This window comes from Sinohyriopsis cumingii, chromosome 11 (assembly GCF_028554795.1).
Source record: "Sinohyriopsis cumingii isolate HCF-2022 chromosome 11, ASM2855479v2, whole genome shotgun sequence".
NCBI classification, from domain to species: domain Eukaryota; kingdom Metazoa; phylum Mollusca; class Bivalvia; order Unionida; family Unionidae; genus Sinohyriopsis; species Sinohyriopsis cumingii.
This window is the reverse complement of record NC_142971.1, coordinates 57,125,983-57,139,011: the sequence shown is the minus strand read 5'-3', so window position 1 is coordinate 57,139,011 and position 13,029 is coordinate 57,125,983. Positions and strand designations below refer to the sequence as shown.

Genomic DNA, 13,029 nt, shown 5'->3' with positions numbered 1-13,029 from the left:
AGGATATCTATATTCTAGGAGTGATTCTTCATTTGACTAGTTCTTGTGACACATCAGGATATCTACATTCTAGGAATGATCCTTCATTAGTTCTTGTGTCCCTTCAGGATATTTACATTCTAGGAATGGTGCTTCATTTGTCTAGTTCTTGTGACACATCAGGATATCTACATTATAGGAATGGTTCTTCATTTGTCTAGTTCTTGTGTTCCTTCAGGATATCCACATTCTAGGAATGATCCTTCATTGGTCTGTTACCTCTTTGTATTGAAATATATTTCCAATGCCATCTGTTATGTCCACTTTCTCAAAAATCCATAATCTTGTGCTACATTAAACACAAGCATTGTGAGCAGAGCTCTGTTCTGCAAATTTAAATGTTCTAAAATTCCAATATTTTTGTTCAATTATTTGTACTTACTATGATATCTTTAACAAATTGTAAGATATGGCAATCTGGTTTAGCACTTGGTAGTCAGCTGCTTCCATGGAACCTTTCCTCCAGTAGGCCTGCATGCAGTTTGCTTGGCATATGCATCAGTGATAAGAATTAATGGTTTGTAAAAACAACTGCCCTTCTCAAGAATGAGTTCCAGAAAGGCAGGTTTTCATTTCATTTATAATCTCTTGTGATGTCCAAACATTCAACATGTTTCAAAACTTAAGAATCAATAAATGTGTGATTGACATTATGGTGAAAATGCAGCCTGGTTACAATTTTGTTTACAGTATGGGGAAACTGCAGCCAGGTTACAGTTTTGTATAGCATGGGGAAAATGCAGCCTGGTTACATTTTTGTTTACAGTATGGGGAAAGTACAGCCTAGTTACATCTTTTTGGACAGTATGGGGAAAATGCAGCCTGGTTACATTTTTATTTACAGTATGTGGAAAGTACAGCCTGGTTACATCTTTTTGGACAGTATGGTGAAATGCAGCCTGGTTACAGTTTTTTGACAGTATGGAAAAATGTAGCCTGTTTAAACCAGTTTTTTTTACAGTATGGGGGAAAATGTAGCCTGGCTAAACAATTTTGTTTACAGTATGGGGAAACTGCAGCCAGGTTACAGTTTTGTACAGCATGGGGAAAATGCAGCCTGGTTACATCTTTTTGGACAAGATGGGGAAAATGCAGCCTGGTTACATTTTTATTTACAGTATGCGGAAAGTACAGCCTGGTTACATCTTTTTGGACAGTATGGGGAAATGCAGCTGGATTACAGTTTTTTACAGTATGGGCAAAATGCAGCCTAGTTAAATTTAATTTTACAGTATGGGAAAATGCAGCCTGTTTTTTTTTACAGTATGGGGAAAATACAGCCTGGTTACAGTTTTTTTACAGTATGGGGAAAGTACAGCCTGGTTACATCTTTTTGGACAAGATGGGGAAAATGCAGCATGGTTACATTTTTATTTGCAGTATGCGGAAGGACAGTCTGGTTACATCTTTTTGGACAGTATGGGGAAATGCAGCTGGGTTACAGTTTTTTTACAGTATGGGCAAAATGCAGCCTAGTTAAATTTAATTTTACAGTATGGGAAAATGGGAAAATGCATCCTGTTTTTATTTTTTTGCAGTATGTGGGAAATGCAGCCTGACTACAGTTTTTTCTACAGTATAGGGAAAATTTAGCCTGCTTGCAATTTTTTTTACATTATGGGGAAAATGCAGCCTTGCTACAGTATTTTTTACAGTATGCGGAAAGTACAGCCTGGTTATGTCTTTTTGGACAGTATGGGAAAAATACAGCTGGGTTACAGTCTTTTTACAGTATGGGGAAAGTACAGCCTGGTTACATTTGTATTTATAGTATGTGGAAAGTACAGCCTGGTTACATCTGTTTGGACAGTATGGGGAAAATGCAGCCTGGTTACATTTGTATTTATAGTATGTGGAAAGTACAGCCAGGTTACATCTGTTTGGACGGTATGGGGAAAAGCAGCCTGGTTACATTTTTATTTACAGTATGCGGAAAGTACAGCCTGGTTACATCTTTTTGGACAGTATGGGGAAAATGCAGCTGGGTTATAGTTTTTTTACAGTATGGGACAAGTACAGCCTGGTTAAATATTTTTGGACAGTATGGAGAAAATACAGCCTGGTTACAGTTTTATTTACAGTATGCGGAAAGTACAGCCTGGTTACATCTTTTTGGACAGTATGGAGAAAATGCAGCTGGGTTACAGTTCTTTTTTTACAGTATGGGGAATGTACAGCCTGGTTACATATTTTTGGACAGTATGGGGAAAATGTAGCCTGGTTACATTTTGATTTACAGTATGCGGAAAGTACAGTCTGGTTACATCTGTTTGGACAGTATGGGGAAATGCAGCTGGGTTACAGTTTTTTTACAGTATGGGCAAAATGCAGCCTAGTTAAATTTAATTTTACAGTATGGGAAAATGCAGCCTGTTTTTTTTTTTACAATATGGGGAAAATACAGCCTTGCTACATTATTTTTACAGTATGGGGAAAATTTAGCCTGGTTGCAATGTTTTTACATTATGGGGAAAATGCAGCCTGGCTACAGTTTTTTTTTACAGTTGGGGGAAAGTGCAGCCAGGTTAGTTTATTGTTGTTGTTTTTTACAGTGTGTGGAAAATGTAGCCTGGTTGCACATTTTTTTTACAGTATGGGGAAAATGCAGCCTCACTACAGTTTTTTTTAACAGTATGGGAAATTGCAGCATGGCTACAGTTTTTTTACAGGATGGGAAAAATGCAGCCTAGTTTAAGTTCTTTGTTGTTTTTTTACAGTATGTGGAAAATTCAGCCTGGATACAGTTCTTTCTTCAGTGTGGGGAATATGTAGCCTGGTCACAATTTCTTTTACATTATGGGGAAAATGCAGCCTGGTTATATTCTTTTTTTACATTATGGGAAAAATGCAGCCTGGTTACAGAATTTTATGTAATGAGGCAAATGCATCCTGGTAACAGGTTTCTTTTTTTATTTTACAAATTTACTAAATCCTAGAGGCAACTCTGTCCAGGCTAGAGCTTAAATATCTAATATTTCTTTTCATTCCAGGGAGTACTACACCTATATCTACCACAACAACCACTACAACTACTTCTACCACAACAACCACCACAACTACATCTACCACAACATCCACCACTGAAGCACCAAGTCCAAGTGTTATTCCTACAAATGGTCCGAATACTGTACAAATAATACTCGCTGTCATTGGGTCTGCTCTTGGAGTTGCCGTTATTTTGTTCTTTGGATGGGTTTACTGGCAAAAGAGAAACCTGAAAGGTAATGTTCTTTACTTGACCATGAATACTGAATTTCAATTACTGTGACTGCAGAAAAAGTCCTTTATTGTACATTGTACGTCCATTTTCATTAGTCGTGAGATGTTAATTGGTTTAAGCTATTTATTTTGAATCATTTTTACTTATTTTTCAAAATAAAACTTGAGTTCTATTTTCTTATGACTAGTAGTGAGAGTTGGTATTCATAGTTAACTTCTGGTGACTAGTTCTTGTGACACATCAGGTATGCATAGTTAACCTTTGGTGACTAACAGTGAGATTGGGTATTTTTTGGTGACTAGTAGTGAGATTAGGTATGCATAGTTACCTTTTGGTGTCTAATAGTGAGAGTGGTTATGCATAGTTAACTTTTGGTGTCTAATAGTGAGAGTAGGTATATATAGTTAACTTTTGGTGACATAGTGAGAGTGGGTATGCATAGTTAACTTTTGGTGACTAGTAGTGAGATTAGGTATGCATAGTTAACTTTTGGTGTCTAATAGTGAGAGTGGGTATGCATAGTTAACTTTTGGTGACATAGTGAGAGAGGGTATGCATAGTTAACTTTTGGTGTCTAGTAGTGAGTGTGGGTATGCATAGTTAACTTTTGGTGTCTAGTAGTGAGAGTGGGTATGCATAGTTAACTTTTCATGACATAGTGAGTGTGGGTATGCATAGTTAACTTTTGGTGTCTAGTAGTGAGCATGGGTATGCATAGTTAAATTTTGGTGTCTAGTAGTGAGCGTGGGTATGCATAGTTAAATTTTGGTGTCTAGTAGTGATAGTGGGTATGCATAGTTAACTTTTGGTGAGTAATGGTGAGAGTGGGTATGCATAGTTAACTTTTGGTGAGTAGTAGTGAGATTAGGTATGTATAGTTAACTTTTGGTGTCTAATAGTGAGAGTGGGTACACATATTTAACTTTTGGTGACATAGTGAGAGTGGGTATGCATAGTTAACTTTTGGTGTCTAATAGTGAGAGCGGGTATGCAGTTAACTTTTGGTGACTTATAGTGAGAGTGGGTATGTTTAGTTAACTTTTGGTGACATAGTGAGAGTGGGTACACATAATTAACTTTTGGTGTCTAATAGTGAGAGTGGGTATGCATAGTTAACTTTTGGTGTCTTGTAGTGAGAGTGGGTATGCATAGTTAACTTTTGATGACATAGTGAGAATGGGTATGTATAGTTAACTTTTGATGACTAGTAGCAAGATTAGGTATGTATAGTTAACTTTTGGTGTCTAATAGTGAGAGTGGGTATGCATATTTAACTTTTGGTGACATTGTGAGAGTGGATATGCATAGTTAACTTTTGGTGTCTAATAGTGAGAGTGGGTATGCAGTTAACTTTTGGTGACTAATAGTGAGAGTGGGTATGTTTAGTTAACTTTTGGTGACATAGTGAGAGTGGGTACACATAGTTAACTTATGGTGTCTAATAGTGAGTGTGGGTATGCATAGTTAACTTTTGGTGTCTCGTAGTGAGAGTAGTTATGCATAGTTAAGTTTTGGTGTCTAGTAGTGAGAGTGGGTATGCATAGTTAACTTTTGGTGACTAATAGTGAGAGTGAGTATGCATAGTTAAGTTTTGGTGTCTAGTAGTGAGAGTGGGTATGCATAGTTAACTTTTGATGTCTAGTAGTGAGCATGGGTATGCATATTTAACTTTTGGTGTCTAGTAGTGAGAGTGGGTATGCATAGTTAACTTTTTGTGACATAGTGAGTGTGGGTATGCATAGTTAACTTGTGGTGTCTCGTAGTGAGAGTGGGTATGCATAGTTAACTTTTGGTGTCTAGTAATGAGCATGGGTATGCATAGTTAAATTTTGGTGTCTAGTAGTGAGAGTGGGTATGCATAGTTAACTTTTGGTGAGGGGCCCCGAGTGGCCGAGTGGTCTAAAGCACTCACTGTTCCAGATCACTGCCATCTCACCTCTGTCTGCATGGGCTTGAGTCCAAGGCTCGGCTAGCGTGGGTATATGGGAAAGCCTGCCAGTAGCTTCTCGTGGGTCGGTGGTTCTTCCCTGGGTTTTCCAGGGTTCTTCCTCCACCAGTTATACTGGCCGCCATGTATAGTCTATCTGGTGCTGAAAAATGGGGTTAAACCCTAGAACAACAGCAACAACAACAACAACTTTTGGTGACTAATAGTGAGAGTGGGTATGCATAGTTAACTTTTGGTGACTAACAGTGAGAGTGGGTATGTTTAGTTAACTTTTTGGTGACATAGTGAGAGTGGCTACACAGTTAACTTTTGGTGTCTAGTAGTGAGAGTGGGTATGCATAGTTAACTTTTGGTGTCTAGTAGTGAGAGTGGGTATGCATAGTTAACTTTTGGCACATAGTAGTGTCCTGGGTATGCATAGTTAACATTTGGTGTCTAGTAGTGAGAGTGGGTATGCATAGTTAACTTTTTGTGACTAATAGTGAGAGTGCGTATGCATAGTTAAATTTTGGTGACTAATAATGAGAGTGGGTATGTTTAGTTAACTTTTGGTGTCTAATAGTGAGAGTGGGTATGCATAGTTTACTTTTGGCGTCTAGTAGTGAGAGTGGGTATGCATAGTTAACTTTTGGTGTCTAGGAGTGAGAGTGAGTATGCATAGTTAACTTTTGGTGTCTAATAGTGAGAGTGGGTATGCATAGTTAACTTTTGGTGACATAGTGAGAGTGGGTATGCATAGTTAACTTTTGGTGACTAGCAGTGAGATTAGGTATGTATAGTTAACTTTTGGTGTCTAATAGTGAGAGTGGGTACGCATATTTAACTTTTGGTGACATAGTGAGAGTGGGTATGCATAGTTAACTTTTGGTGTCTAGTAGTGAGAGTGGGTATGCATAGTTAACTTTTCATGACATAGTGAGTGTGGGTATGCATAGTTAACTTTTGGTGTCTAGTAGTGAGCATGGGTATGCATAGTTAAATTTTGGTGTCTAGTAGTAAGCGTGGGTATGCATAGTTAAATTTTGGTGTCTAGTAGTGAGAGTGGGTATGCATAGTTATCTTTTGGTGACTAATAGTGAGAGTGGGTATGCATAGTTAACTTTCGGTGACATAGTGAGAGTGGGTATGCATAGTTAACTGTTGGTGACTAGTAGTGAGATTAGGTATGTATAGTTAACTTTTGGTGTCTAATAGTGAGAGTGGGTACACATATTTAACTTTTGGTGACATAGTGAGAGTGGGTATGCATAGTTAACTTTTGGTGTCTAATAGTGAGAGTGGGTATGCAGTTAACTTTTGGTGACTTATAGTGAGAGTGGGTATGTTTAGTTAACTGTTGGTGACATAGTGAGAGTGGGCACAGATAGTTAACTTTTGGTGTCTAATAGTGAGAGTGGGTATGCATAGTTAACTTTTGGTGTCTCGTAGTGAGAGTGGGTATGCATAGTTAAGTTTTGGTGTCTAGTAGTGAGTGTGGGTATGCATAGTTAAATTTTGGTGTCTAGTAGTGAGAGTGGGTATGCACAGTTAACTTTTGATGACTAGTAGTGAGATTAGGTATGTATAGTTAACTTTTGGTGTCAAATAGTGAGAGTGGGTACGCATATTTAACTTTTGGTGACATAGTGAGAGTTGGTATGCATAGTTAACTTTTGATGTCTAATTGTGAGAGTGGGTATGCAGTTAACTTTTGGTGACTAATAGTGAGAGTGGGTATGTTTAGTTAACTTTTGGTGACATAGTGAGAGTGGGTACACATAGATAACTTTTGGTGTTTAATAGTGTGAGTGGGTATGCATAGTTAACTTTTGGTGTCTAGTAGTGAGAGTGAGTATGCATAGTTAACTTTTGGTGTCTAGTAGTGAGAGTGGGTATGCATAGTTAATGTTTGGTGTCTAGTAGTGAGAGTGTGTATGCATGGTTATCTTTTTGTGACATAATGAGTGTGGGTATGCATAGTTAACTTTTGGTGTCTCGTGAGAGTGGGTATGCATAGTTAACATTTGGTGTCTAGTAGTGAGTGTGGGTATGCATAGTTCAATTTTGGTGTCTAGTAGTGAAAGTGGGTATGCATAGTTAACTTTTGGTGACTAACAGTGAGAGTGGGTATGCATAGTTAACTTCTGGTGACTAACAGTGAGAGTGGGTATGTTTAGTTAACTTTTGGTGACATAGTGAGAGTGGCTGCACAGTTAACTTTTTGTGTCTAGTAGTGAGAGTGGGTATGCATAGTTAACTTTTGGTGTCTAGTAGTGAGTGTCAGTATGCATAGTTAACTTTTGATGACTAATGGTGAGAGTGGGTATGCATAGTTAAATTTTGGTGACTAATAGTGAGAGTGGGTATGTTTAATTAACTTTTGGTGACTAATAGTGAGAGTGGGTATGCATAGTTAACTTTTGGAGACTAGTAGTGAGATTAGGTATGTATAGTAACTTTTGATGTCTAATAGTGAGAGTGGGTATGCATAGTTAACTTTTGGTGTCTAGGAGTGAGAGTGGGTATGCATAGTTAACTTTTGGTGTCTAGTAGTGAGCGTGGGTATGCATATTTAACTTTTGGTGTCTAGTAGTGAGAGTGGGTATGCATAGTTAACTTTTGGTGTCTAGTAGTGAGCGTGGGTATGCATATTTAACTTTTGGTGTCTAGTAGTGAGAGTGGGTATGCATAGTTAACTTTTGGTGTCTAGTAGTGAGCGTGGGCATGTATAGTTAACTTTTGGTGTCTGGTAGTGAGCGTGGGTATGCATAGTTAAATTTTGGTGTCTAGTAGTGAGCGTGGGTATGAATAGTTAACTTTTTCTGACTAATAGTGATAGTGGGTATGCATAGTTAACTTTTGGTGACTAATAGTGAGAGTGGGTATGCATAGTTAACTTTTGGAGACTAGTAGTGAGATTAGGTATGTATAGTAACTTTTGATGTCTAATAGTGAGAGTGGGTACGCATATTTAACTTTTGGTGACATAGTGAGAGTGGGTATGCATAGTTAACTTTTGGTGTCTAATAGTGAGAGTGGGTATGCATAGTTAACTTTTGGTGTCTCATGGTGAGAGTGGGTATGCATAGTTAACTTTTGGTGTCTAGTAGTGAGAGTGGGTATGCATAGTTTACTTTTGGTAACTAAGAGTGAGAGTGGGTATGTTTAGTTAACTTTTGGTGACATAGTGAGAGTGGTTATGCATAGTTAACTTTTGGTGTCTAGTAGTGAGAGTGGGTATGCATAGTTAACTTTTGGTGTCTAGTAGTTAGAGTGGGTATGCATAGTTAACTTTTGGCATATAGTAGTGAGTGTGGGTATGTATAGTTAACTTTTGGTGACTAGTATGAATATTAATTGTAGAAAACTTTGGCAACTAGCATTTATGTGAGCCGTGATATCTGTGGTGGCTAACACACATGTACCATGTCTTAACTCATCCCCATGATTGCCATATAACTGTGCATATGTTCATTTGCCTTGAGGTATATTGAGCCATGGTCATATTGGCACATTCCATAAACTCATGCTCAGGCATGTTAAATGTTTTTATCTGAAAGTTCTTTAATAGAAGGCTTCATGATGGTACCTCCACATGTCCATACATGGTAGTATTACTGCTGACCAAAAAGCTTGTTGTCCCAAAACATATTGTGCATGCAACCGGGTCTCATCATTGTTATCAACCAGGCATGTTCATCTAAATTCTGGCACATGGCTGCTTGCCTGCTTGTCATCTGAATGCAAAAATATTTTTAAGACTAGCAAGCAGCAGCTGGGAAGGTTGAAAGTGTAATGTTCACCATCACTGCACCACTTTGCTCAGGAAGGCCATCTTCCACCAGTTTACAACCCCTTAATGGGAGGAGGTGGATTGGGACAAGCCACATCCTTAAGAAGGCACACTGCTGGGGGGAGGGGTACAACACACAAGATAACTTACAGCTGTACCAGCATTGCCAGGATCTTGATGCAGTCATTGTTGTGATAAGCCCACATTTTGCTGCCTCATCAAGGTCCCTAAGGGCATACACCTTTTGCACATTTGTCTGGATCTTATTCCTGACCACTTCATACTTGCTGCACTCATGGGAGAGGAGTTAGAACTGTTCCCTGGAAATGGCAGCACCAAGGACACACAGTCCATGACCTTGTTGAGCTTAACTGTGACCATGACTCAGATTTCGCCCTTTGCAGTGAGCTAGCTGGCTGTACCACCACATGTATGTGGGGCCAACATGATTGCTAATTGCCAAAAGCAGTTACAGAGGCTAAGGTGCAAGTTGCCTGTGCATCAGTTGAGGCCCTTGCACTGAATGACATCCTGTGCAGTGAAGCTGGATACATAGCTGGTCATGAAGCCTTCATACTTGACAAAAGCCATGTGGCCTCTGTCTTTTTCAGTCCACAGGCCCTATTTATGTGAATCAAAAGCATCACCAAGGGCCTTCGCCATGACATGTGTGGACATCTACAAAGTATTTCACATGTGGGATAGTGATAGTGTTGCTGTTGTTTCTGATGACAAAACTGCCTAGGTTCTACTTGTATTTGGTGCCATAGACCCACCAGTATGCCCTGAGGTGTAAAAATCATCAAGTCAGTCTTTGTTATGTGCTGCGACAAATTGCCCAGCTGGGGACCAGCTGTTTGTGAGTGCCCATATATATATATATATATATATATATATATATATATATATATATATATATATATATACACATACATACACACACATAGGCATACCAGGTTAGAGTATTACAAAAGTTGTTGGGGCTACCATTTTTATAGTTTGACAACTAAAGCATGTGTGTAAATCTGCAGAAATAAAATAGTGGCACCAGATTGTATGCCAATAATAGTAAGTTTGATAAACCTTAGTAGCCAGTAGTAGGCAGTGGGTTGATGGTAAGTTTGATAAAGCTTAGTAGGCAGTGGGCTGATGATAAGTTTGATAAAGCTTAGTAGGCAGTGGGTTGATGGTAAGTTTGATAAGCTAAGTTAGTAGGCAGTGGGTTGATGATAAGTTTTATTAAGTTTAGTAGGCAGTGGGTTGATGGTAAGTTTGATAAAGCTTAATAGGCAGTGGGTTGATGATAAGTTTGATAAAGCTTAGTAGGCAGTGGGTTGATGGTAAGTTTGATAAAGCTTAGTAGGCAGTTGGTTGATGGTAAGTTTGATAAAGCTTAGTAGGCAGTGGGTAGATGGTAAGTTTAATAAAGCTAAGTTAGTAGGCAGTGGGTTGATGATAAGTTTGATAAAGCTTAGTAGGCAGTAGGTTGATGGTAAGTTTGATAAAGCTTAGTCGGCAGTTGGTTGATGGTAAGTTTGAGAAAGCTTAGTAGGCAGTGGGTAGATGGTAAGTTTGATATTCCTTAGTAGGACTTGGTGGGTTGATATAACATGCACATGCACCAAAATATATGTTGGATGCAGTTTCACACAAATGTGCTTGAGTGATGTGCACCTCATCCCCTCCTGAATAGATGTCCCTATGTTAACTGTTTTCACCCAGAACAGGACACACTGTAACCCCACACATATGTATGTCATTATATAGTCACAGAATCAATCCAACACTGTTTTTAACCACAAAAGTTGCCAGGCAGTGATTTACATATACACCTGCTTTCTCCCACTCATCAATGTATGCTTTTGTAATCACATCTTTTGGAATATTGATGGTTACCACATTTATGATCCAGTTCAAGGCCATGTCCAGAGGCCTGACAAGATGTTGCTGATCTTGGCAACCTTGAGCATGCCTCTGCATATTCTTCTAGGGTCATGCCTGTGGCATGAACATATTCTTTCCTAATCACAATGCGGTCCCCAAGGAGGGGGGACTGCCAGATCTCTGATCATTTTTGTTGCCTTCTTTAGGTCACTGGCCATGATGTCATTGGTGACCTTAAGAGCTACTTGTTGCTGTTATATCTTACCTTGTGTTGTCATCTAGCCCCATCTTGGTTGTTAGTGTACTTCTTTGTGACCTTGTCAACATATCTTTTTGTGGCAAATGTTTTCCTGCTAAATCAACTTGTGAAAAGCCCTCCAGGCAATCTCATCAGCCTGCACTGTATTGAATGGCTTACCAACATCACACAAATTATGGCATCAGCATGGAAGACTCCAAGGTTGACTTGCAGCTCAGTATTGTCTAGCCTGTTCACACCAAAGTTTTTAGTATTCCTGGTGAGGCATCTTTTGTGCGGCATCATGCACATTTGTGTGCTTGGCTGGGGTTCAAATAAAATGTTGTGCAGAGGTGTCTAACACCCTCATTCATTATCCCCATTTGAGCAGCAAAGTTATGTCTGAGAGGATAATGGTGATAGCCCTGTATTTGCCCTTTTTTATATCAGCCATAAAGTACATGCTCACAACTGACCCCTTGACCAGGTCAGGTGCTCAGGTTAAAGTAGTAGATGATACATAGGCAAGCAAAGTCCTTCTGGTTCATTTGAAGGCCTGTGTCATTTCTGGTCATGACCCATAAAGTTCAGAATCTGCCAGTAGGTGTGGGACACAATGTTGGCTGTTTAGTCCAGGAGAAAGTCCTCATCTGGCTCCTGGTAGCTGTTGAGGTCCAGGTTCATCATGATGATGGGCAGCTTGTCAAACACCACTGGGTTGAGCTCCTGATCCCTTGTCCTTTGATTATATATCTGAAGCCATATTGTCAGGAACATTTAATTGATGTGAACCAAAAGATAATTAATCAGAATTCATTCAAGCATTTTGCTTGCTATTGAATGCAAGGTGATGCCCCAATAGTTGTCACAGAATTATCTGTTGCCTTTCCGCTTGTACAAGTGGATGATGAATACATCCATGTAATCCTGGGGTATAGCTCCTTAATCCACATTGATAGGAAGAGTTGAGTTAGTTCTGTACCATGTGCAAGCCTCCAGCTTTGTAAACTTCTGGTATCACATCTGCTGCAGGTATCTTGCCATTTGACAGCAGGTCTTAGTTTCAGTCGGCTTTGGAGGATCAGCAAGTATTATTTTGATATCCACATATGGCAGCCAATAATTTGCCTCCTTGCTGAGATATAACCATTGATTGAGGATGATGTTTAAGTGTTCTGGCAATCTCTGAAGTGTATTTTCTATGTCAGTTAGCATTGTGGTGCTGTTTGCACTCACTATTGGAGATCTTCCTGATGACAGTGGCCCATAGATTGTCTTCAAAGCATGATAGAAGTTCTTCATATCATTCCTGTCTGTGTAGGACTGAATCTCCTCTGCCTTATTGCTCTGCTGTGTGTCCTGCAGCTCTCAGAGTTTGCAACAGGCAATCCTTTAGATGTTGTTTTCCTTCTTAGATGAAGTGATGTCTTCTAAGCAGACCCTGTTTGTGATGTTTAAGTGTTGTCTTCAAAGCAGGCCTTCTTAAGCTGATGTTTATCATTCAGAAGACTCTATATTGCATTATAGTTACCATCAAACCAATCTTCATGTTTGCATGTGGTGGTACAGTGGAAGTCTCATTTACATTAGTCTGTTATTCACACCATTTGGGAAATTTGCGAGTTTGCTAACTAGCTGTGATTTGATGGCAAGTCCAACACCAGCTTCACATTGCTCTTCTTTACTTCAGCCACTCTAGAAGAAGATCTAGCCAGCTCCTTTAGTGCATTGTCTTTCCTTAGTTAGGCCAGTTTTACTCAGTGCTGCAGTTTGGATGTTGATTCTGGCCAGTTTATGTCATTCCTACTGTTTGGATAATGATTCTGGCCAGTTTTACTCAGTGCTGCAGTTTGGATGTTGATTCTGGCCAGTTTTACTCAGTGCTGCTGTTTGGATGTTGATTCTGGCCAGTTTTACTCATTCCTACT

The 13,029-nt window shown here is 39.3% G+C and overlaps 1 protein-coding gene across 1 annotated transcript in view; it reads left to right on the top strand.

Annotated features, from left to right (window-relative positions):
• Window positions 1-13,029, top strand: part of LOC149788509 (uncharacterized) — a 77,495-nt gene that overhangs the window by 49,339 nt on the left and 15,127 nt on the right. The window contains exon 9 of the mRNA XM_089974507.1: window positions 3,030-3,260. Coding sequence (XP_089830633.1) covers window positions 3,030-3,260 — 231 coding nt within the window. The remainder of the gene's footprint in view (window positions 1-3,029; window positions 3,261-13,029) is intronic.